The sequence below is a fragment of the Ptychodera flava genome, chromosome 20 (assembly GCF_041260155.1).
Source record: "Ptychodera flava strain L36383 chromosome 20, AS_Pfla_20210202, whole genome shotgun sequence".
NCBI lineage: Eukaryota > Metazoa > Hemichordata > Enteropneusta > Ptychoderidae > Ptychodera > Ptychodera flava.
The window spans coordinates 12463216-12491205 of record NC_091947.1 but is presented as its reverse complement, the minus strand read 5'-3'; the positions used below and the strand labels follow the sequence as shown (position 1 = coordinate 12491205).

The 27990-nt window shown below is 37.5% G+C and overlaps 1 protein-coding gene across 1 annotated transcript; it reads left to right on the top strand.

Moving 5' to 3' along the window:
* LOC139120079 (uncharacterized) lies at window positions 1–27898 on the top strand. The gene is made up of 5 exons (XM_070684155.1): window positions 1–243; window positions 3436–4023; window positions 21192–21356; window positions 23661–23825; window positions 25805–27898. The coding sequence occupies exons 1-5, from the start codon at window positions 162–164 to the stop codon at window positions 25981–25983; spliced, it is 1179 nt and encodes a 392-aa protein (XP_070540256.1). The 5' UTR covers window positions 1–161; the 3' UTR covers window positions 25984–27898.
* The last annotated feature ends 92 nt before the right edge of the window (window positions 27899–27990 follow it).

The following is a 27990-nucleotide window of genomic DNA, read 5'->3' as shown; positions in this document are numbered from 1 at the left end:
ATAGGTGACTGAGTGGCCAAAGTTGCTGTTGCAGGATATTGGATAGCATGTTGACCGAGTCTTGCAGCTGCGTTTATGGAAGTGTTACATAACTATCTTCTGGTAATGTTGACTTGGGACGCTGCCCGCCGAAATGCTGGCAGAAAGAACCATTGCAGACAATGGAACTTCGGAAGGAGACCTGGTTCCGAACTCGGTTTGAATGCCAGGACTGTCATTCGCCTGAGGCCTATCAGAAGGATTGTGAGTAATACGTTAGTACTGCGGATGTGCTCCGTATTCGCAGCTAGATCCAACGTGCACTTGCAGCGGAGCGGGACAGGGGTCAGTGGCCGGTCTTGTGTAGGGCTGAGCGCGGGGTCTCGAAGCAGGCTAGCATTCGGACACTGAGATTTCTGGCTGTATTTAGACGTCCTTTGGCCGGCATGGTTGTTCGAAGGAAGGGATTGTAAACGATTCCGGACGTAGTGTAATTGGCCGAGCTGGTATATGGCATGAACCCAGCGGCTGAATGAATGAATGAATGAATGGGAGCGATGAGACAAAGGCTTGATGGTGTAGTGTCGTGTGCAAACGTGGCTGTTTGGCTGGGAAGGAGGATTGATAATAGTCATGGGTAGAAGAGCTGATTGGCTAAGGGGACGACGATGATGATGTAAGGAAGGCAGATAGCTACAGGTGTAATCACAAAACACATCTGTGATAAAACACAGATTCCACATTACAAAACTTGATATAATATATAAATGAGCTATTTATTAACTGGACACAGCCCAATGCTGCTAAGTACAGTTACATATCTATTAGATAAATATCTGTAGCAGGTAACAGCAAAATTGGTGTAGGAATTTCAGAGTTATATCACTAATTACAAGAGCTCATTAAATATACAAATGCGCAGATGATTGACATGACTCTCACAGTAACATCAAAATGTTCTGAGATTGTCATCCGTGACAAATTGCATGAAATTTTTGTGTAGTATTTGTTGATATATGTCAACACCGTCATTACTGTCTCCATAGGAAACGATTATATGAAAAAAAGACATTTCATAACTTCGTTAATATGCACGCCACGCTAACCAACAGACAGAGAGACAGACGGACAGACAGACATACACACAGGCAGACAGACATCACTATGTCATTAGCTTACGTGTGTGAACACGTGAGCTAACAAGGTAAACATAAACAATTATTTCAAAGATTGTGGAGATTCCATAATGTAAGTGTCATATTGTTGAAACAGAATACATTTTAGCCTTTTCTAGCGTCAACAGTCTTCTCTAGGTAGCAGAGGGGTCACATATGAGCATCTATTTTGGACTTCAGTGATATACACCATACTAATGCATATAACTCAAAGTTTTTCGATCAAATCATTGACTGCAAAGCAGTAATTGTAAAATCGTGAGTGTCTATGTACTGTGTCCATACGTATACCTTGCCAATAATTAGGATAGGATCCTTTGACAATACTTTGCCAATGAAAATTTTCAATGCTTTTAACAAGAGCAGCATTTCAGTGACTTCTTAAACCTACTCGGCTACAAGTTCAGTCAGCCGAAGAAGCAGTAAATTTGCCAAATGGTTCACTTGCGAAATGCCGAGTAGTATTATCGAATCGGTATAGTTTGTTACAGAGAGACACAATTCTAACGAGTGTATGAACTTTGTTAAATGCCTTAATAACATTCTTGTAAAGAAGACATTTAAGGAACGTCGCAGTGTCGATGAATCTGTCAAATTTAATAATATCTCAAAGATGATCGTTTCAACTTACTTATTGGTAGCAAAAATCAACCACAACAAAAGCTGTTGAAATACTCAAGTTTATGTATGATTGCTGTTTGATAATTGAGTTAACATAAATGAATAAACAAGTAACAAAAGATGTGCACTATTACATCATGCAGGTTTCATCACGTGTAAAGCATTTCCGTTATAAAAGAAGCAATCACCACATGTACAGCGATTCTTCTTAAGATTGAAAATGCAAAAAGTTATATTTATCATGTGGTTATTCCTATTTTATCAACCCATAGAGCGGCGTTGTTTAACATATTCATACTTAAAATTTTACTTAAGTTTGTGGGTATACAAAATACAAACCTACCTATACGTTATCAAAGGAGTGTTCCGGAACAATCTAATATGACCAATAATCAACAACAAGCCAAAACAAAGCTGATGGGATGACCCACTTCGCTATATTGAAATATCCCATTAGATGATTGACTTTGCGTTCATTAACGGCCCTTATTATGGGTACGATAGGTATGAATGGAAGCTAAGCGCATCAGAATTAACCCTGCAACTGGATTTGGATGAGTCATTTATGGGAGATGTCCCTGTGATGATGTTCTAGTGTTAACGTTGGTTGTTTTCAGGTACAAAGTACGTAGAGTTCTGTTTTGATTGTTAGATAGACCAATTCCATGAATGCCACATTTCGCTAGCGCTCTATACGTATAGTTTCATGGTTTTCAGAAATGCACTTAAAATGTGCTTTTCCCTAATTTTGGACATTTCAATGAAATTTGCAACAAGACATAAACATTATTATTACACCTTACCTATGGTACTGATCTCGTTATTGGCTGAAACCGCCACATGACAGTCGAAAAAATGATGTAACATGAGTCGATTGGCTATTGCCCTCGACTCTTGCCTGCTACGCGCAAGTTCAAAGCGTGCACACGCATCGTAGTGTACTGGTGCCAGGAACTCTTGCACTCGATATTTAAAATGTGTCATTCGAAAATTTGCGCTTCATTTCAAACTGTCGTTCGATGCGTACAGTGAAAATATTGGATTTTGTGATGATTTCCAAATGTTTGGTGTAATAAAATTATTAACACATGAAGATCAGTTAATATCACGATTTTTGGCCTGCCCAATGCATGGTGATCCTGACCGAAATGTTAATTATGCCAGAGCCGAGGGTATTATCAATATTTCGGTCAGGATGCATGACCATCCCTTGGGCAGGCCAGAAATCGTGATATTGCCCTCACCGTCATGTGTTTTTATTTATCTATTGCTTTGCTCATTTCACATCGAAATCAGACTGTAAGATGTATATAGAAAGGCTCTTTTTAAAAAAGGAAAATACATGCTTGGACGTTAGTTCGGGCATTGCTCTGTCCTTCCCATGGGGTGATATGGTTCGTTTATATTTTTGTTCGCACTTTACGAATTTTTGCTATAACCTTATGATATGCTGACCCGTATCAACATACCTTACATTACTTGTTAGTTTCGTGTCCCAAAGACTACTTCCTTTTTTGCATGCATCCGACTATTTTGTCACCCTTTTGTACTTAGTGCTGCAACTGTTTGTGTATACGTATTTGGACTTATATGTGCGTAACTGTCATTTAGAGTTTTAGTTCAGTCAATATTTTTTCTCTTTTATTTGCCCTGAATTCAGATGCCACTAAGCTGCTCTATGTTGGATTGGACCATAACATTTATTCATCTATCAAGGGAGGATTTCGTATGGTACATGAAGATTCAACACCAGTTATTGACATTGAAGTTATAACAGAGGATATAATTGTTGCCATAGACTTGGAAAACAAACTGAAGTTTCGGAATAATGGTGAATGGTCACATTCTATTTCGTCTTCATGCTGCATGATTAGTGTTGCTCTTGTAGACTACGCTATCTTACTTGGAGTGGGAACTGATAATCAGCTATATACATATTTTATGAAAAATGAATCTTGGTCGGAACCTATACCAACAAGTGGAGGTATCATCAAAATAGTGTATTCTTACTACGAAGATGTATTGTATGGTTTGCCTAAGGAAGGAAACAAACTCTTGTTTACAAAATATGGAAACCCATTTTGGCATGAAGCGGATCGTGATTTGTCGGGTTACACCGTCATAGATTTTGTAATAGATCATACAAAAAAAATAATGCCATTACTAGAATATGAATCACAAGTCCTTCGTGTTCGATCGATTGCGATAGCTCTGGCCGAACATCCTCCTTACGAGTCGACGATTGAAGGTAGGAAAAATGTGATTAATATATCTTGTAGTCTTGTATCTTCCTATGATGGAATATTCAGATTCTATAGTAGGTGTATTTCAATAGGGATGGATTGATGTTTGCACAATCTCTAAATATGGCATTTCAAAAAGAGAAAGGAAAGGGTGTATGAAGAAGTACATCGCGAAGACATAATGATCGAGAGAATTGGTCTCCTCATCGTTTGTTTGGTAGTTCACGTATTCCTAGTTGAAATGGTTGTTCTGCAAACGACAGAACAGCCACTGCATAGGGTAACACTCTCCTTGATTTTGCCGATCAGTGGCCATAATAACGGACAAAGTAAAGATGGCAATACATAGAAAGTATGAGCTTACCATTAAGAGTCATAAATATGGCGATTTCAGGATACAGAACAGCAGAAAAAGAGACATTCAGTAGGAAGTTTGACATTGTCACTGATAATTTCGACGTACCTACAATACAGAAAAATAATTTGAAATTGTGAATAATTAACAAAACGTTGTGAAACATTTAGAGTTAGGGTCTACTCATTGATGATCAGAGACACCGGGGAAAATATTTAATACTTTTTGATAAGAATCTGAAGTGTGAAGAATTGCTTAAGCAAAACGAAACGAAGTGTATTTTGAAAGCAATGCTTGCCCGGGACTTTGCCAACTCTTGCTTAAGCATTCCTATGAGATAATGACGTAAACGTGTTAGTGGAATCATCTGATGACAATGAGTCGTTGCAGGAATAATGATATTAGTAATGAAATCTAAGGTGTTTATGGGTCGTTTTGTGAAAATTACACTCTACTTATACCATGTGTTCGATGAACACAAAGTTGATGAGTGCACTGACATCTCACATGTTGCAGCCACTTTTTTGATTTTGAGAAACAGTTCAGTGACGAAACATCTACTTAGTAAGCTGCATGACGCCATTGATGAAGAAATTAAGGCTTTTGAAAATCTCACGTAATAATAATTTTACTGCATTTATGAGTCAGAGGATTTTAGGAAATTGACCACTTGGGTAGAGATGGAAATAAAGAACTTAGTCTGGTGCCGAAGCACAAATCCGAAATATTTTGGCCTCCACAATGGTTTTTAGTGGTTTCTGTATCTTCAAAGCCTACTGAATCAGGATCTGCATGATGCCAACCTGGCACCCCTGGTCATATCAATATAGTCAAGATGGCCTCTAAGATGGCCGCTAAAACATGTAAATGGTAACATCTCAGCTCTATGTAATGTTCTGAAAGTGTTTTTAGTGTCATTTGCCAGGTAAACAAGGCCAAGGAATTAATTTCTTGCATTTCCCAGCATGTGAAACTCCTAATTTGCAAACAAATCCAAGATGCCTGCAAAACGACCTCCAAAACAGGTAAATTGTCATATCTCTATTCACGAGAAGTTGCTGTAGTCATTGTGGTCTCATTTTCAAAGTAAATGTGGTTAAGGAACTCGTATCTTTCATTGACTGACATGTAAATCCGTTAATTTGCATAAAAATCCAAGATGGCTGACAAAACGATCTCCAAAACAGGTTTAATGTCATATCTCTCTCATCTCAATGAGAAGCTGTAGGAGTCAATATAGTCTCCTTTGCCAGAAAAATTTGGTAAAGGAATTCATACATTTCATTTCTGACACCTACAACCCTAAATTTGCATAAAACTCCAGGATGGCCGCCCTAATGCCTATTCCGGTATGTATCTCAATACACTATGCTACTGATTGTGGTGTCTTGTGGCAGGTTTTACAAGTCACAGAATTGGTAGCTTTTGTTATATTTGCTGTAAAATCAACCATGAAAATCTTAAATTGATATTAACAATCCAAGATTGCTGCCAAGCTGGTTTCCACAACAAATATCGAGGGACATATATATCTTATCTGACATTGCATCCTAGAGACAAATACATTAGGTGTCTAAGGCTGAAGGATAAGTTACTTATATAAATTGTAAAATATTTCATTGAAAGGCAAAATGGCCACCCAATATCAACTATTGCCACAGAAGTGGTTGCCACAAAACACTGAGTCGTATCTCGCGGAGTTTTCAATTTTTTGTTATTTAAGCTGGAAAACCTTACTTCTAATGGAGGGATTTTATCCGACATTGCCACTGTAATTGTTGCTAAACATCACACCATATCCTAATTTATCCAGCATCTTCGACACAAGGTTGTTTGTGTTTGGGTCCGTTTGAGAGGTCATGGACTTTATATTTCCACGCATATAAATTGTCAAATCATCCATTTCAATTAAATGATAATGAACTGTATCTTTTCAGACAACATGAAGGGTCATTTAATCATTTACCAATCAACCACAATAAACGAGCTTCAGTTATACTAGGCGAATTTGCTGAGCATGACTTTGCACTTGCATAAAACTTTGGTCACCTTTTAGTCAACCTGGGTCATATGCCGTGTTTCTCTTTGGACCACTTAGGGACTGGTCAGTGTCTTCAGCCTGGGGGGGGGGGCGGTGGATTCATGGGAGGGTCACCCTGTTTTTGACTTTGGTGATAGGGGGGGTCACCATGTTTTTGAAATACCCAATAGGGGGGTCAGTGTGTTTTTCAATTTTGACACAGGCTCATCATTGTCTAAAATGCTAGTGTCAGCCACAAATTTCATCATTCAGTTGTATTTTTCGGCGCGCCCTTTGGGCGCGTAACTTTAATAATCAGTCATATTTTCAGCACGCCAAACTTTAACACATCAAGCATACATACATCAGAGATATCTGTATTTTCAATATTTTTCAGCGTGGTCTTCAAGCTCATTACTTTAATATATCAGACATTTGTCAGCATGCCCTTCAGGTGCATGACCTTAATATACAAGGCACATATATCAGAGATATCAGGATGTTTCATATTTTTCAGCGCGCCCTTTGGGCGCAATACTTAAATAAATCAGAGATATCTTGATGTTTGCAAAGTGAAAGTGTATTATGAAATCTGCATTTCATATGAAAAGGATGACAAATTCCTGATACTTTTCTGTTCATTCCATGAGAATTCACTATAAGAAAGCAACATGCACAAATATTTCAAAATATAAATTTGATACAGTGACTTATTTTAGAGATAGAAAAATGACAAGATATCTTTCCTTCTCATTGATGCAATTATTTTCCTTTGTGTCACAGGTTTTCTGTAGAAAGATGCTTTTTTATGAACAAAATAACAGTTAAAAAATGAATTTTTTGTCATTATTAGCTGTGCTTTTATGGTTTCAATGTTAGAGGAAAAGGTCCTCTCAGACACTGTACACATCAGAATTGGCTAAAAAGCTCTCTATTGCTCCTCAGGAGATTTAATTGGATGGTTGGTAAGTCTTAACACCCATCAAAGTTTTGATTCACTGCTTTTTCCTCTTTGATATTAATGATTGACATCCAACAGTTAAGGACATCTTGTTAAAGCCCGGCTCGAAATGGACCGGGATCAGGATTAGTGCCAAGTTTGGGTGGGCGTTTTGGGGCATGGTTCTGCATAATGAGTCTGTTGGCAACGGTTGCGATCGTTCGCATTATCTGCATAATCTGTTTGCTCTCAAATCACACTCAGGCTTGGGTACGTACACTGCAGCCTTCGTTTCCCGGTTGGTTTCAGTTATGCCATGGCAATATTCGAAAGAAAAAAGAAAGAAAGAAAAACTAGGAAGGAAAAGAAACACGTCAGGAAAATGGTAGGAAATGGGTAAACGGCGACGTTGTGACCGACCGCAAAAAATAAAGGAAATTCACGGAAGGGTCGAGACTTCCTTGAATCTAGTAGTGTATCACGATATTTGTCATAGCGATCGCGGTCAGTTACTCGGTTGCTTGGCGGCGGGGTGATATCGAAAAATTATCACGGGTTATGTTTATTTTCGGAGCAATTGCAAGTTTTGCTCGAAACGTTTGTTAACCTTCGACTGGAATCAATGACAGACTGGGTTCCTCTCCATCTTTCTTTCTACCTCCATGGTTATTGAAGGAATTAAAGTCCAGCTTTTGACGAAATATTATTACGATGTAGCGCGGAATCAATGAGCTGTCCTCAGACACGCGTATCCTGAAGCGTTTACAAGATTGGGTGATGGCGCTTACTTGCTCATCTTGAACTGAAAGATTGAATGTTTCAACTGTTCAAATATCTTACAATTTTTGTTAAATTCTCATCACATAAGTCCAAATGTAACCGGGATAATCGGTAAGCTTATGTCAAAACCTTACTAGTACCAGCCCTCCGAACACGACATGTCATTTCCACGGGTAAAAACACGTGTACATACGGCCGTTTTCGGGGCCAGCATATATATCCCAAACAACTCTGTTCAGTACCGTCAAGTTCGGCCGTAGATTTGGAAGGGGGAAGTTGTTAAAAACGTGGATCTCTTCGACTGACAATAATTAAATTGATCATGGAGGCTACCGCCATGTTTTGATGGTTATTTTCGATGCCATTCTCAGTGCAAACTGCGGACTCTGCTTACGCGCTTTTCGCTAGAAAACATCGTACTACGGGTAAGCTTACGGACTAGTCCTCTTGCTAAGTCACGTCTGAAAATGGTTCACTTTCGTGATGTCATTGCACCATAAACGCTAGCAAAAGAGTTGATGGCAACACACAGTTTTCATCCTTCGCCCGCTGATATAAGTCTATAGTTTGTTTACATCGTAATTGTTCTCGTATGCATAGCAAATGTTTGACCAGTTTACGCCTCTGCGCGTCACTGAATGATTGACAATTGTTTGAATCATGGAACGACTGTCTCCTGAGGGCCATTCCCTTTGTTCACAAAGTGATTTTTCCCCTAATCGTCGTAGTTTTAAAAAACTTTGTGAAACTTTGCAGATACCAGTATGGCCTAGGTGTTTATGAAACAGTCTATGTTCATGGTATGCCTATAATATATGTTTGAGAATCGTTTAGGCCGATTTTCACGGAGCGGTCTACCTAGCTATTGCCAGTTGTCACTCAAGCGCCATTATGAATTTTCAATAAGTTAGGGGCCTTTTATACCCCGCACACCGGTTTAAGCATAGAAAGTGTAAAATACATTCACAGCTCATTCAAAATACAGCTCATTCAAAATGTACTGTATTCAAACTTTAAGATTGACACTTTGAAATTCCTATCTTACAACTGACATGTTAACAATTCCATTAAAACATAGAATGACTATTTAAAATATAAATATCTGTAAAAATGTAAAATATAATATATATATATATATATATATATATATATATATATATATATATATATATATATATATATATAATTTATGTCCACCTTTTGTTTTACCTATGTCGCGCGCCGGGGGGGGGGTCACCCTGTTTTCGAAATTTGGAATAGGGGGGGTCACCCTGTTTTCAAAATTTGGAATGGGGGGGGGTTAGCCACTTTTTGACGTCGGCAAAAAATAATCCACCGCCCCCCCCCCCCCCCCCCCGGCCGAAGAAACTGACCAGTCCCTTAGTCCCTCAGATCATTTTCAGGAGGATCTTTACTATTGCTGCCCTTTCAGTATATGATCGCAAGTGGGTGTGACAGAGGCCTTCTATGAATGCCTTTATCATTGCGGGCATGGTTTTCTGTTTTGACAATGAAAATACTTGCCTTTTGCCCCTTTTGACGACCAGGTTTCATGTTATCCGTCAGATTTACCCTATGCTTTGCAATCATCATGCTGCAAACAAGTCTACAGTTTCTGCTATGGTGTCATTCGTAGGGCAGCACGAATACCAATCTCTTGCGTTTGACACAAATTAATAGCACTTTGAGCAGTTTAATTGCTTTACAAATACCTAATGTTTGATCTAGTACGGTATGAGTCGCATGTGTACTAATCAATCATTTTGAAGACCAATTTTGATGGGTATGGTCATGTTTTAATGGTCGCAGAATTTGAATCTCTAGTCATGTGACAGGAAAATAAACTTTAAAGAACATTACAGAAAGAGGGAGTTTATCCTATAATGCTAATAATGTTGTCAAAAATATTACACCATGTCTCTTTTTACTGAGTAGCGTTCGTGACCAATTTTGCGTATTTGGATACTTTTAAGGGTCAATTGTATATAAACTGTACAATCCAACATATATATCAAAAACGGAGTCAAAACATCGATTCCTTAAAAGGGTTGCAAAGTAGGCATGTAGCCTTTACTTATATTATCATTGATCTTCTATGAGATTGATGAATTAGTCTTTGGCCGCGTTTGAGGTATCAAGGAACTCACTTTTCCAATTACATGAACTGTTTACGTTCCATTTAAATGAAATCAAAATATGATCTCTGGAATAGCTGCCACATCATACAATATGTAATACTTCAGCTCACTGAGTATGAAATTTATTAGGTGGCATTTGGTGGCAAGTTTTATATAATTAGCTGTAACAATGTACCAAAATACTCATTTACAATTTGTTCAGAACTGTAAAAGTCGGTAAGATTCTTTCATATCATCTTCATCGCTTTTGCCATTAACAGGGCCTTTTATATTGGCAGTTGCTTGCCATACTATACTAGCACAAAATACAAATGTCACAGCCAATGGAGTCAAAGAGCACCTGTGTCATCCTGTGGAACATGGGTTGTTACCTGCACATGCAGAATGAATTAATTTATGCACTTTTGAGGGAGCTTGTTATGCTTGACTAAAAGTTAAAGTGCAAAGTGATTTGACTGATTAATCTTTCAGTCAACTGAGAAATCCGTTTGAGATCTTTGATCTTTATTCACTATACCGTTTATACACACACACACACACACACACACACACACACACACACACACACATATATATATATATATATATATATATATATAATTATTCATCAACATTTAAGCAATTAAACTATTCATATGAAACCAAAAAATGTGACATCCCAGCATGAGCACAAGGCATGAGAACCTTGGCTAGTCTGTAAAGAAAACCATAGCTAAGCATTGGCGAGAAAGTGCGAATAACAAAGTACGAGGGAAGGGTACTTTCCAAAGAGGGCAGGAGATAGCTTTGCAATTTCATCAAAAATTTTCTCAATACTGCGAGTGTACACGTTAAAAGACTTGCAAGATTAAAGAATGGTTGGAACTTTTTATGAACATCAATTGCAAAGTGTGACTGCGGGACCTTTTATACAGGATCAAAACAAAAACTTAAAGGCAAGAAGATAAAAGGAAATGATTATTGCTGAAGGCGAAAGGTTATATCCTGACGGTTTGACTTCACGGGAACCTGAGAAAACTTCTTTGTTCATTACTTCATAAGACTTTCATAGTATTAAAATAGATATAAAGATATGTTTTTTATAGACATGCACATCAACGTTGATCAATTGGTTGACTTTTGAAAAAGATCATTGCTGATGGGACGGATTAATGTCTACCTCACTGGCTTAAATAGAGAAAAATAGTAGCACCACTATATCGACAGGCAGCATTTATTGCCGCAGATTCGTTCAAGGTTGGACATTCTCAAAGAGAACCAGGGAAGAGGAGCAGGGGTCTCGGCTACTCAAATTATGGGTGATTATGGCTTGGCTATAATCATGGTTAACATTTGGGAAGGACACTGAGAACAAGGCCAGGACCATGGGCCCGTATAGGTCACCACGCATCGCTTTGTCTTATGATTCACTTTGTGTACTGTAGACGTAACCTAATCCGCCACATCCTTCCCTTAATCGCTGTTATCTAATCTACTTGCGTCATCTCAGCCGTGTCATTTCCCACATATCAGTGCAATCAACCCTGCACATCGACAGTTTTAATTTTTGCCACACTCAAGTTCACCTCGCAAAACTTCAACCTACCCTCCACTGAAAAAAACAGAACTTTATTTCACTGCAGGATAGCAAATAACACGCAAAGAGAACTGGAATTATTTCTGTATTTCGTCAGTTCATAACATAATAAAGTTCCACGGGGTTACTGTCGTAGGCCTGCAGTGGGTGCCCGGTAACATATTGCCCGACGTGCAGTGGGATCCCGCGAGGGACCCAATACCACCGTCCGAGCCGCTACGATGCCTTGACGCCCCTGTCTTGGCAGTAAGTGCACCTTAGTAACAGGCTGCCCTAGGCCTCCCGCGAGACCATTCAAATCTGCGAGTGGCCTCGGGGGAAAGGTGGTAATGACGCCTGGATGTGCCATCACCCCTGGATTTTGGTCAAACCTGTCTCCATGTCATTCCCTTGCATTAATAAAGGATATATTTCAGTGAGCTCCGATCTGCAACAACAGCAGTAAGAAGGATTTAGCCAACTACTGGAACATTTTATGTTCTATTAGGGATTGAATGGATACACAGTTAAGCAGAAGCATATTGACTCGGAAAACAATAATATTTTCCAGTGAATTTATGATGGAGTCGTCCATAATAGTGATACTGTATTGGAGTCTGATGCATAGAGTATTTGCTGTGAGACAGATACGTACAAATCAAGCTTTACAGATGAAGAAACTATTCCTAGCAGTTTGGATCCTTAGCTGCCTGCTTTTTAAGCGCATATGTAAGTAGGTTGTTGCCGTCAGGCCCCAACTCTATTCTTTTTACGTCTGACCTTAAGTTAATCCTGAACGCCACCACCATGTCGCTTTATATCATGCCGGCAAACATTGTACTTTAGTCCAAACAATATTTAGTGAGTTGCCACTGCACTAGATAAATGCGTTTCATTCACAAATGTAAGGTCCGGTTCATCAGTTTCGAGTATATATGTAGTTCAGCTGTTTTACTAACTAATACTTTAAGCATTCAGAAGCAACCCACAAAGTCTTGATGAGTCCCGAGGTTTTGTATTTGCATGGTAAATTGTGCGTTTCTGTTGGAATATTTAGTTGATGGTCGTTTCTGACGAATTATCGTGTTCTACCAAGGCTTGGAAGTTCACGTTGCATACAAATCCAGGTGTACATCGGAGACTTCAAGCGGTTGAAAAATCTCTGCGGAGTCCACACAGCATGATAATGAGTTGCATAATTATTACATTGATTAGACAACTCCGGATGTCTTTTCGCATCTATTGCATTTAGGTCACTTATTTCTATCGTTCTTGCGTGGTGCGATGTTATTTGATTCATCTGAACTTGAATACTGTTGATTTCACCAGATTCGTTTTCAACCAAATCCGGAGTTACTACCCCAAATATTGTGTCGAGAAATTTAGGCAAGGAACAAGATCCACATGTCCAAATTTCGTCGTATTCAGCATATAGTCTTGCGTATGGGGCATCACTGAGATGCTCGCAGCTCGAATAAAACCAGCGTTGACAAACATTGCACAACAGGCTGTAATGGTCATTTTCACTGCTTTGTCACAAACACCACATGGAAACTGTACCTTTGGTCCAGGATTTACATTTTTATCTCCCGCTAGTATGATTATGATAGTTAAAAGGTGCCCTATGTTGCTGGTTCGAACCCTGAATGAAGACACTGTATTTTCTACCCTGGGTTGATAGCTCTGTTGGTGGACAGAATTGTCCCCGAGGCTATCTTTCGCCCAGTTTAAGCAATGTATGTATTCATTGCTTCGATATAAAGTTTGTGCGCAATGTGTGATAGTTGAGTGTCCGAGCGTGAGTGCTGCTGAACTCTACAACGTGTGGAGAGGTCGCAGTCAGAAAAATGTAACAACTTAGCTCGGTAATTGAACCACTCTTTTTCAGAATGGGGATTTGGCCGAGCGGTTCTGTCTGTTGCTTCTCCGCTAGGTGACTGGGTGCCGTATGAAGACTCTCTATTAAAAGACTGGTTCAGTTCCGTGCACGTGGTATGAGCGCATACTTTGGCGCTAATTGATAGATCTCATCGTACAGCAAGCTTGGGAGTCAGTAGATCAAACGTGTTAGAAAATCCGGAAAAGTCCTCGCAAAAGTTACACCAGAACAGCAAAGATTATTACTCAATGCAAAGGCATATTTGGACGACCCTATCTAAGACCTTCCTGTGGCTGTGCTTTCTGTACAAATCAGTTGCAGAAAATCACGAAGAAAAGTAGAGCTCGAAGTGTTAGGTATATGCTCCATGACGTCTTTTATCCACATACCTTTTCCACCACAGTAGTGTTAGTGAAGTATTTAGGTTTGCAAGAGTATCCTCTTTAAACACTTCCATGTAGAGATTGGCTGCTATTGGTGAAACCAGTGAACCCATAGCAGCACCATGGTGTCAGCCATTATCGACACTGAAATTTAAGAGATTGCGGATGCTCTCTGTCGACATTGTGGTCCTACTTTCAAGAGTGTTGTCCTGTAGTGCCAGTTGGTGTTGTACACTTAACTCCATTTTACACCATTTTACAAATGGTATAGCCACAAACTGATGACGTCAAATCACTGTACACAATACATAGTGCCATAATTGCAAGGAGTCTATGTTTGTGTACGGCGATTTGACACCATCAGTTTGTGGCTATATCACTTTTAAAATGGTGCCCTGCGTTGTACGTGAGATTCGATGATTTAATGCAAAGAACAAAATTGAAGGAAACCATCGTGTAGTTTTAATAGTTTTGTTCTTCATTTTATTGGCAAAGACTTTTTCCTTGACGTAGTGAGGCGATTTTCAGATTGTAGACCCCAAAATGTCAAACATATCACTTAATATGTGGCCCACTGCACCTCAACAACTGACCCCTGATTAAGTTCAAGCTGTTGACAATGAACAACACACTGAGAAAGAGTTTTGGAAGCCATATACATTGAAGTAAATAATCTACCATACAAACCAATGCTGCCAAATGAGACGTACCAGCAATCTATGTGGTGTCATTACATCGAGTCAACATTCAAGTATTCATACTCAGCACTTTCTTTGAAACTTTAGTTGTCTTCGATATGTTGATTTCCAACATTGTCACCCCTTCAGTTTGTTTCAACACCCTAGGCTACCTATTTATTCTAGTACAGGAGATATGCTGTCAGATCAAACGTGTTCACTGAAGGACAGGTAACTTATTGGAAAGATGTATGTTTCTTTAATCCCATGTGCAAGAAGATAACTTATATAAAGTAGTCACACAGCTTCCACGACAATCATAAAGTTGTATGTCAGTCTTTATTTATACTCTCTTAATAATTACGATAGGTATTGCATCCACAGCTTAAAAGAACACCATTGAAAATAATTGCGGGGCTCACGAGAATACCCATCCTTACATTCTGAGTTATATTAAGTCTCAGCATTTGCTTATTGTTTCAGTAGTCGGCATTAGACCTTTGAATGGAATCGGCCAAGTGTCAACATTTTGGTCACTAAAATGTGCATATCTAGATCTGTATAAGAATAAATACTTTACTGCCATTTCAATATTTGACCGGTGAGACATACAAAGTACAACGAAATATCGCATATTCACTATGACCCATGCGGGACTCGAACCCACATCCCCAAAATACATTTCGGATGCTCTATCACCTCAGCTAATGGATCAGTCAGAATTACTGTGCTCTGTCCTGTCACTTAGATGGGGATCTTCATTTCATGTACGTGTACAGTGACTTTGCGCTACACTCATTAGGAATCTTTCTGCCTGAAGATCCTATGGATTCAAAAGGGACTCGCACAGAAATCACCAACTTAGGAATTAATTTGGGATAACTGGATCTTCATATTTTTCAAATTTCATAAACATGTTAGGTGCCATATAGCTGAATGTTGCAGTATTACAAATTACTCATAAAAACTAGTGTTTAACTTAAAAAGAAAAGCAGATGAGCTTACATTTGTAGATTAAATGACTTTATTTCACCATCCAATTATCCCAAATTAGTTCCAATCGTCTTTCTGGCAAAGACCACCAGGCCTTATGTACTGTTTTGATGCCAAGATAATGATCTTAAATCCTGCAAGGTACAAAATGCATACCTACTCAGAAACGTCAGAAAACCTAATTTCTACCCAAGATGACAAATATTAAACAATCCACGCAAGAGTGTTACAGTGAATCTGGAGGGTGCTGTGCCATTTTCTTAAATTTGTACATAAGATCAATACACTTTACATGTATACATGTTCTATTCACAAGCTGAATGCCGGGCATTACAATAAATTGTGGAAAGTAGAACAAGGAATAGTAGTTCATACACTGAGTATTTCAACACTGACAAAATAAACAATAATCACAGCTACTGTCACTTTAAGAACACTGCTTTCTACAAAGACTGTGTTTGAATGATGTTATTGAAGAAATTGCTTTGACTCTACTGGGGTAAAAGCACATTGTTTCAAGGTAAGCTTTGGAAAAAAATGCTGCCAGGATAGATGACAAACTTTTACCCCATCCATTTCTTCCCGCGCCCCTCTCCGCAAGTGTGCTGTACACTAGATAGAAATTTTGTCCATAAATTACCCTGTTCTTAACTTCATTAACACCTGTAAAGTCATAGAAATCACTGAGTGCTAGGTGAGATGTATTTAATTACAATATGTGTTTTCTCCATTAGGGACCGTTCAGTTTTTACGGCCTGGGGGCCGCCAAATCTTGTCGCCGGTGTTCAAAAAAATATAGACCCCCATGCATTTTTCGTGATAAAAAGATGACCCCCTTTGTAACACGAAAAAAATTGATGAACCCCCCCCACACCCCCATGGCTGAAAAATAACCAAAACCAGTATGTCAAATTTACCCACACGGTTTTGATTTGAACTTCGGTATAAAGTGAACTTTATTGGAGTGGTTCGCCAAAGGCAGCCCTCCGGTTAAGAATGTCATGGGCCATTACGTAAAGTAAACTTTATTCTAGCTTGTAAAGAGTGTCATAGGCCATTACGTCAAGTAAACTTTATTGGAGCGGGCCGCCAAAGGCAGGTGCCTGTTAAGATGGTCATGGGCCATTATATAAAGTCTATTTATTGTAGTGGACCACCTAAGGCGGTCCGCCAGTAAAGAGGTTCGATCATGGCCATTGCATGAAGTAAACCTATTTGGAGTGGGCCGCCAAAGGCATCTGCCCGTTAAGAGGGTCATGGGTCATTACATAAAGTCAATTTATTGTAGTGGGCCGCCGAAGGCGGCCCGCCGGTAAAGAGGGTCGATCATGGACATGACAAAAATTGAACTTTATTGTAGGTATTATGTTTTTGAAAAATGTGGTGTCCCCCCTTTCCTACCAGTGAAAAAGCTATGGCCCCCCTTCGCGGATTCCAAAATTACGATGACCCCCTGGATTTTGCCGCCCCCCCCCCTGCCGTAAAAACTGAACCGTCCCTTATTTAGGATCTTAAACATATGTATATAATGTGTTTAGGGTTATAACTGTGATGTCAAGAGTTTGTTTCTAAAATTAAAGCTACATATATGTAACTCTGGCCAGCCCGTCCATCCTGGTACCCATTAATGTTAAGATTCATGCAACTGTGACAGCAATGTCAACTCTATTTGCAATAACGTCAAATGGGTCATACTCGCTCTCGGTTCTTAACTTGGTTCATTTGAAAACCATTAGCCATGTTATATGATGCACATGAATCCTGTCACTGCAATTTGAATGATGAGGACTGGTATAAATATAAGCTGTGATGTGACACCAGTTTTTCCATGCAAAAGTAACCAGAAGCTCAGGGACACGATCCTGGAAAGAAAGATTTTCGCGGGTGTTTTACAAACACAAAGAGATTTGGTGTTTGTTGGTCATTGAGAATATGGGATAAATTTTTGTCCAAAACATTTGGGCCCTTAATTGACCTTTGACCTACTTTCTTGTATCCCAGCAATTACAAGGGCTAGGAGTTTGTTGTTTGTATATTGACCGATATGAAACTAAGGTTTTCTCCAAAACTTATGGATTACCTTGAATGAATTTTGACCTCCCTTCACGTATCTCAGCAACTACAAGGGCTTGAGGTTTTGTGATTGTTGAACAATGACAGATACTTATGTCAACAATTTGGGACGATATTAAACTATCTTTGAACTACTTTCTAATATCCCAGCAACTAAAAGTACCAAGGCATTAGTTTCTTTTATATATTGAAAATGTTTTTGAAAACTTTCATTTTTGTTGGATATCTACCAATATGGAGCCACATTTTCTCCAATATATGAGATAACCTCGGGTGACCTTAGATACTTTCATGTACCTCAGCAAACTACAAAGACTAGACTTTGGTTTGTTTTGTGTATTAACTAGTATGGGCCAAACGTTTTTTCCCTTTATTTTTCAATGACATTGGACCGATATTCATTTGTCTCGGCAACTGCAGCAGGCACATGTATTGTATTCATGGACATGATGTACATACACGAGCTTATCACTTTTGGAACAAGTATACCTCATAGATTATGTGACCACTTCATTTTAGGCTCAAAGTATGGGCCTGATAGCTTGGAGCTGTATTCCCAGTTAATAAATTACACTAAAACTTGCATTAACCATCATTCTTTGGCTCCGGTTATGCTGCTTGCAGCTTTAAGCTAGTGCACGTCTTAAAAGTGAAAGACTTCAACATTTCATTAACATGATACTGCTAAATGTCTCCTCCACACAGTATATCTGTACCATGTTTCATTAAATGTGGTACAGTATTTCTGGAAATTTAATGAACATTCCTAATTAATCCACTATTAATAGTGGACTAATTAGGAAAATTCATTAACATATGCAATTGAGCAATTAATTGACAAGATATTGCTGAATATTTTTCTTGACTCTTACAGTGCTGTGTGCTAAACATCTGTACCGGGTTTCATCAAATTTGCTGCAGTATGTCTAGTTTCCTTAATTAAACAAATACATCAAATATGCAAATTAGCACTTAAATGACATAATTCTGCTAAATGTTTGTGCACACAGTTAAGCTTTGGTATATGAATATCTGTACCAAGTTTCATCAAATTTAAGTATATTTCTTGACATATTACCAAATACGGTGGTTTCAATCGGATTCAAACTAACAACGTAAGGTCCCAGTCACCTAGCGTAGAAGCCACAGACAAAACCGCTCGGCCAAATCCAAAATCTCAAATAAAAATTGGTTTAGTAACCGAGCTAAGTTGTTACAATTTTTCTGACTGCGACCCCTATTATTATGATCATGAAATTATGAAAATACATTAAATATGCATATAAGCAATTAAATAACATGAACCCGCAAAATATCTTTGCACACTATTACAACTCTAATGTACCAACATCTGGACCTCGACTCATTAAATTTCAGTGGGTGTTTCTTGACATAGCACTCAAATTATTAAAGTTCATCAAACATGCAAATTAGCTTTTAATTGACATGATCCTTTTAATGTATTTGCACACAGTTACAGCTCTAGTATATGTACATCTGTGACAAGTTTCATCAAACTTGAGTCAGCATTGATTGAAATGTTACCGTAATTATAAAAATTCATAAAATATGCAAATTAGTAATTAATGGGCACAATAATGACTATTGTCTTTGTATGCTATAAGAGCTCTGTGTGACCCACATGTGTAAAAAGTTTCATCAAATTCGGTGTAGTCTCCTAAGAAACAGCTTTTTGTCCAAAATAATTGTGCGTGTCACATCCTAATTTTATTATGCACATGCATATGTATACCATAGTGTATTATCCTTTTACAAAGTTTAAGATATCTGCGTGGACGGACGGACGGACGGACGGACGGACGGACGGGGCCCAAACCATAAGTCCCCTTGGACTTCGTCTGGGGGACTAACGAAACATTCTGCCGTACTCTTACCAAGTCAAAAATAAAAATCATGGCTCATCGTGCAAACTTTGGTACTATAGAGACAAATTAGCTAACATTTACCATTGTTTGAATTTCAAAATGGCTGCCATCCCTCTGTTAACTCTATGAAGAAAGATATATTTAACGAGTTTCGTAAAAACTAAGACGGTTAAAATATTTCTTAGTCCAAGGGCAGGGCTCGAAATTAACTTTTTTCCCTGGTAGTCCCATTGGGCTACCATTTTCTGAAGTTGGTAGCCCAGTGACAAGGTCTGGTAGCCCATGCATGAATGAAGAGTTTTTTTTGTAAAGGATATGATATTTTTATTTATAATCTAGACAATGAGAGATTTATTTTGCATGATTCTATCCAGCAAGTGAATTTTCTAGCCGTTTGACATCAATGCCTGCAGATTATAGCCTTAGGAGAACGGTAGCATGTGTAGTGGACAATGGTGACGCCTCAAAGATTGACGACCTATTCACATATACATAGAACTTATATACAATTTTTTATGTTCGCCTTGACAACTTTTCACTCAGCACATGTAAACATAACATGGCTAAAAAATTCAGGATGATAACTTGGTACAGTCACGTTCCTAATACTTTCGTGGCAATTGGCTATATTTCTCCACCATAGTACACTATCATGGGGTGATCTGGTACACTTCGGAAAGCGTAATTTGTGGATGGCCCGGCAGTTTTTTCTTTCCAGTTTGAATAATTTTGTGTATAATAATTGTGATTGATACATTGTGATTAAATAACTATGGAAATGAATTTTCATTGGCCATCATTTCCCGAGCCTGTCATCCAAGTACATATAAGTTCAGATAATGATATTTTATTGAAAGTTTGTCGCAAAAAATTCGACCGCACTGTCGCATTTTAATTTGCATAACAAAGTCATAGTCTGGCCTCTCTGTGTCAAGCTGGGTTGACTGTCGGACCGAGCGTAGGTCATCTGAGAGCGATCAATATCATGTCGCCCACTAAGTAATTTCATGTCCCAGGCTTTGGTAGTCCGTGTGGGCTACCATTTCATGGACTTTGGTAGCCCCAGGGAAAAGTTGGTAGTCTGTGGACGCGGGACTACCGCTAATTTCGAGCCCTGAAGGGCTTTAAAAAAAGCCCCAACATGTGGTATATCAGAAATAAATAGTAAAAGTTTGGGAGTCTGAATATCTGTCCCCGAGGCATATTCTACGTTAATTCGCATTGTGCACGATTTTCGGTGTTTGCGAGTCTACTTCTTCTTAGTTCAACATACTTGAAGAAACTTTTATGAAAAAGCACAGTTATTGTGTATTGCTCCAATTGTGTAATTTTCATATCGGTAGGATCACAAAAGTTTGCAGCAGGAAAAAATACGTTCATGGAACCTGTCGTCGCCATTGACACGCCATTTTTTGTGAACGAAGTCTAATCAAACTTTCATAAAAAAAAAAAGCAATTGTGTAAATAATACTTGCGTTATTTTCATATCGGTAGGATCAGCGGCACCAACATTTGCTTCAGGAAAAAGTCAAATCATGAAACCTGTCATCGTTGATGACCCAAAATCTACTCCGCCTAGTGGTACTGTCAAAGATATGACTTTGTACTCAACGGAGATGGCGGTTGGCCTAAAGGAGAAAGAAGCAGTATCAAAATCGGGTATGGGAATTTATCATAGTGACTGAAAATTGCAATAACCATTTTTATCACTGTTCATATTATTTGTCTCCATAGGTTGTATGACCGATATACAGATATGGTATGTATACGACATGGCATGTGTTATCAATTAACCAAATAACACATTGGATGGCGATAAAGTACACGGTATTGATACCCAAAAATAATAGACGAAGCATTTGCCTGAAACCTGTATTTCGTTTTTTATCCAACATCGCAGGGTGGAAGAGTTTGTTATTGATACTCCCATCATATTTTGTCCATTGTGTTCTATTTTTTTTCAAATAAATTACTTCGCCTGCAATCGCTCTGATAATTTGATACAATCATAGTCTACCTCCATTGTCTCCCGTTTGCATACATATATCCCGCCTTTATACATACTGGCCTTACTTTACACAAAATGAAAGTAAAACTTAAGTTGCCCACGTGGCGAAAGTTGCAAAACGGAAGATTAAATGCAAGATATCGGTTTGAATAAGAAAATGTGATATTAGAAAACTTATCACCAAAGTAGAATTAGTGTGCATATGGTATAACACTTCAATGAAAACACTCAAAGATAAAACTCACATATGTGGAATAGTATGTCGTATTATGTCATCATTTTAGTCGGTGAAAGTGTTATGAAGTATAAATTAATATTCACTTTATAAAGGTTTGTCATAAATGTCTTCAGAATTATGTAATGGGGAGAAAGGGAAATCTAATAGTTTGTTTGTGTTTAGATTACATGTTTTTATTTTGTAGTGATCATCTTTGAAAAAAATTATAAATGACAGACTTTTCCATCGAAGTTGACGTAGGGAAGCCTACAGTGAATCAAAGTATTAAGTTGGGCAAGTGGAGATAGTAAATGTATCTAAACGATGGAATATTAAATGCAACATTGGTTTGAATAAGAAAAACACCTGAAAAACGAATTTAGTTTGTCGGTCAAGTTCTAGGGAAATACCTCTGAAATACGGTAAAACGTATTTTTGTATTTAATTCTTGGTCTATTTAATTAGTTTCCTTTTATTTTTAAATATTAACAATGTCAGCTCATGAATGACTGTTGAATGATGATCAAATTATGTCTTTTTCTCAGATAATATTTTGACTCTGGCTAATGCCAGATAGATACTAAAATGTTTTACACTTACAAATGCAGAGTAGATAATAAGACATTCTTTTGACAGTTGTTAATGCTTGATAGATATTTAGGTAATCTTTAGTTTCATCAAACTTGAGTCAGTATTTATTGAAATGTTACCGAAATTAAAAAAAATCATAAAATATCCAAATTAGCAATTAATTAATTGCTAATTTGGATATTTTATGATTTTTTTTTAAATTTTGGCACAATACTGACTATTTTCTTTGTATGCTATAAGAGCTCTGTGTGACCCATACGTGTAAAAAGTTTCATCAAATTCGGTGTAGTCTCCTAAGAAACAGCTTTTTTTCCAAAAATCGCTAATTTTGCAAATTAGCAATAATTTAGCGTGTCACATCCTAAATTATGCACATGCATATGTATGCCATAGAGTATTATCCTTTTACAAAGTTTGACAGATCTGCGTGGACGGACGGACGGACGGACGGACGGACGGGGCGGAGCCCAAACCATTAGTCCCCTTTGACTTCGTCTGGGGGACTAACGAAACATTCTGCCGTACTCTTACCAAGTCAAAAATAAAAATCATGGCTCATCGTGCAAACTTTCGTACTATAGAGACAAATTAGCTAACATTTACCATTGTTTGAATTTCAAAATGGCTGCCATCCCTCTGTTAACTCTATGAGGAAAGATATATTTTTTCGAATTTCGTAAAAACTAAGACGGTAAAAATATTTCTTAGTCCAAGGGCTTTAAAATAAGCCCCAACATATGGTAGATCAGAAATAAATAGTAAACGTTTGGGAGACTGAATATCTGTCCTCGAGGCATATTCTACGTTAATTTGTATTGTGCACGATTTTCGGAGTTTGCGAGGCTACTTCTTCTTAGTTCAACATACTTGAAGAAGGGCGACAGAAAGAGAAGATAAAAAATCTACCCCTTTTCCGAAAACGTTAACAAACTTTTATGAAAAAAACACAGTAATAGTGTATTGCTTTAAGCTGTAATTGTGTAATTTTCAAATCGGTAGGATCACCAAAGTTTGTTGAAGGAATAAATACGTTCATAGAACCTCTCGTCGCCATTGACACGCCATTTTTTGTGCACGAAGCCTAATCAAACTTCATAAAAAAAAAGCAATTGTGTAAATAATACTTGCGTTATTTTCATATCGGTAGGATCAGTGGCACCAACGTTTACTTCAGGAAAAAGTCAAATCATGAAACCTGTCATCGTTAATGAACCAAAATCTACTCCGCCTAGTGGTACTGTCAAAGATATGACTTTGTACTCAACGGAGATGGCGGTTGGCCTAAAGGAGAAAGAAGCAGTATCAAAATCGGGTATGGGAATTTTTCATAGTGACTGAAAATTGCAATAACCATTTTAATCACTGTCCATGTTATTTGTCTCCATAGGTTGTATGACCGATATACATATATGGTATGCATACGACATGTCATGTGTTATCAATTAACCAAATAACACATTGGATGGCGATAAAGTACACGGTATTGATATCCGAAAATTATACACGAGGCATTTGCCTGAACCTGTATTTCGTTTTTTATCCAACATCGCAGGGTGGAAGAGTTTGTTATTGATACTCCCATCATATTTTGTCCATTGTGGTCTAATTTTTTTCAAATAAATTACTTCGCCTGCAATCGCTCTGATAACTTGATACAATCATAGTCTACCTCCATTGTCTCCCGTTTTCAATACATATATCCCGCCTTTATACATACTGGCTTTACTTTACACAAAATGAAAGTAAAACTTAAGTTGCCCAAGTGGCGAAAGTTGCAAAATGGAAGATTAAATGCAAGATATCGGTTTGAATAAGAAAATGTGATATTAGAAAACTTATCACCAAAGTGGAATTAGTGTGCATATGGTATAACACTTTAATGTAAACACTCAAAGATAAAACTCACATATATGGAATAGTATGTCGTATTATGTCGTCATTTTAGTCGGTGAAAGTGTTATGAAGTATAAATTAATATTCATTTTATAAAGGTTTGTCACAAATATCTTCAGAATTATGTAACGAGGAGAAAGGGAAAACTAATAGTGTTTTTGTGTTTAGATTACATGTTTTTATTTTGTAGTGATCATCTTTGAAAAAAATTATAAATGACAGACTTTTCCATCGAAGTTGACGTAGGGAAGCCTACTGTGAATCAAAGTATTAAGTTTGGCAAGTGGATATAGTAAATGTATCTAAACGATGGAATATTAAATGCAATATTGGTTTGAATAAGAAATACTCCTGAAAAACGAATTTAGTTTGTCGGTCAAGTTCTAGGGAAATACCTCTGAAATACGGTAAAACGTATTTTTGTATTTAATTCTTGGTCTATTTAATTAGTTTCCTTTTATTTTTAAATATTAACAATGTCAGCTCATGAATAACTGTTGAATGATGATCAAATTATGTCTTTTGCTCAGATAATCTTTTGACTCTGGCTAATGCCAGATAGATACTAAAATGTTTTACACTTACAAATGCAGAGTAGATAATAAGACATTCTTTCGACAGTTGCTAATGCTAGATAGATATTTAGGTAATCTTGAGACACTGGTAAAATGCAAATACAAGTTGGGTACGCTTGCCGTGTGGGCCAATAAGCTGAAACGTAAAATAAATACTAGGATTAAAACTCAGTCTAAAAATAGTTACCATCTCACTGTATAATATGCTTGGTGATTTAGGTCACTAGCACTCACAACAACTTGCACATGACAGTCTCTTCAACAGTGTGGCCATTCCTTATTTTTGTACGAGGAACATAGCTTGATCCAGAAGTGGAGACCAATGGACTGATTTCACTGGGCATTTAACTCACGCCAAACATGGCTGCTATTTCCCGTTTACCTCCTCGAATCAGTACTATAATTAGCGTGGAATGTCCAGTATAGCACGTAGTGCACTGATAACACATGTTATGAAATTATGTGGCAGGTAAAATGCATCGAGACGTGTGTTCTAGTCATTCTCACAATACAAAAGAATTATATCACAGTTTACGGTCATTTAAGTAACTCACAGTGGGAGAATAGGATATATAAACATACCTCTGGAGTGTTGTCCTTATAGTTGAACACAAACTCCCCGTCTCTTTCAAAAGCTCGAATGCAAAAAATCGTCACCAAAGGCAAGCACGGAAATTTGATTTCTTGAAGGTCCACACTGATTTTTGTCTTCAAACCCCCGGAATAAAACCACTGATGGCTATGTTCGTTTAAAAGTTAAAGGGCGCCGATTGCAATATTTGTGTTCAAACAATATTTAACGATGTTTTGTTGGGTTTTGCAGCATCAATCGCCTTCTTCATCGCAGTTGCAGTACCTTTGGTTTTGATAGTTAATATAATATTGATCGTCCGCAAAGTGATAAACAGGATGATGACAACTAAATCGGTGAAGAATTCAAAAAAAGAGGTTGGACGGCGTCGTCGTAGAAGAGCCAAGTTTAAAAGACACCCTTTCAAATGAACATCAGTATTAAGACGTTATCATTGTTTTAATTTACTTTTATGTGCTTGAGTATGTATTTATTGAGCCATGCATATAACTTTACATTGCCGCATCTTTCTTATAATCAAAATTTATAAATGGCAAAATACAGGCAACGGTAAATAATAGTTGAGATATGTACTTTTACACCTTTCTAAGCAGTATCATCATTCTTCAGTATTACCAGTGAAACAACTTCAAGTACAGAAAACAAAATTATAAACAGCATTAATTGTAGATGTGCCATTTGATTGTCATTTGTATACATGCGTTTACTTGTAAGTCGATATTCGGTAGGCTGTTTTAAGTATCTAATTTAGACCAGGATTCAGACAATTCATTTTAACATGTTCATTTCCATTATCATTGAAAAGTAAGATACCTATGCTTTTTCGGAGAACTTTTGCCTTTGAAAGCAATTTTAACAATGTTTTTTTTTACTCTGGTTTTTAGTGATGAGTGAAAATTTTTACTCAGATCGCCTTAACAGTCTTAAATTGTGCACTTCGCTAGTTCTTGTGCCCTAGTACAGAATATTGCTCGACAGCCACTCATAATAAACAAATGCTCCAAGCTGGGGAGCCACTGTTTATGAATTGTGTGATTTCTATCCGAAGATCGAATGGGAACGTAGATTTATATAACTACGAAGAGATCTGCGATCTCTTTAGCAGAACGGATTTTACAAACTGAGTAAATTACAATTGGTATTGAATGTGAAAATTTGTAGTCGCCTCTTAAAATACTGTCAACATTTGGTAAAGATGAACACTCGTCCTATTTTGTTGTTTTAGTCTGTATCTTCTTTTGTAGACATCTTTTCACCTGATGAAGACGTACTTTTGGACGAAACGTTGTGTTAACATTACCAAGTCAATAAACAGAAAATTTACAACCAGATCAGTAGAATTGCGTAAATACATTCATTCACTATTACCAAGCCTCGCTATACGGATAACACTGGGAGCTATCTGCAGAACATATACACACACAAACATAATACATACATACAAATAAGGTATACATATGCTGTATACTTAATAATCGGGTTGGAAGATTGGGTTCTCATGCACCATGGATATATTTTTAACTTTCATGTTTGTAATCCTTAGGGTGTCTAGTTAATGAATTTTGATGTTCCAAAATTGTTTTGGAACTTGGTATGCATGTTCCCAGGGGTAAACTTAGCTGAGTATAATTACTCTGGCCACATCGAACCAAATTTGAGCCAAGTGTTATTGACGCTATTTTTGTCATTTTGGTCAAAAATTCTTTTAAAAAATCTTCTTCTCTAAAGCTACAGGTCAGAAAGATTTGACATTTGGTAAATAGGCCCTAAGGGATGATTTTGTTAAGATTGTTCAAATTAAGCAGAAATGTGCGAATTTTTATTTTTACGGCAATTTTTGTCATATTTAGTGAGAAAGTTTATTTCACCAAAACTGCTTGTCTGACAGCTTTGATATTTGGTAAACAGGTTTATAGGTATGAGCAAAATGTGATATACTTAAATTACGGTGAAATCTACAATTTTGTAATTTTGGGGCACTTTTTTGCCATTTTTGGTAAAAATATGTGTTTCTTAAAAACTTCTCGTCTGATAGCTTAGAAATTTGATAAACAGGTTCCTACACTGAGATCCACTAAATGTGATATATCGACATTATGATTATATCTACAATTTTGTAGTTTTGGGAAATTTTTGCCATTTTTGGTCAGAAAATTTCATTCTCAAAATACTACTCGTAAGATAGCTTTAGTTGACATGTTCTTAGAGATGACGTGATATTTTCAAATCATGATGAAATATTCAATTGTATATTTTTGCAGCTATTTTTGCCATATTTGTCTGGCCACTGAAATGAGCTATTAAAGATTTTCACCTTCTTCATCAACACACGTGTAAACAATAGTTATTCTCTACATACCACAGCGGAGCTACATCGGCCGCTATGTCGCTTGTTTTATTACAAATTCCAATGCACT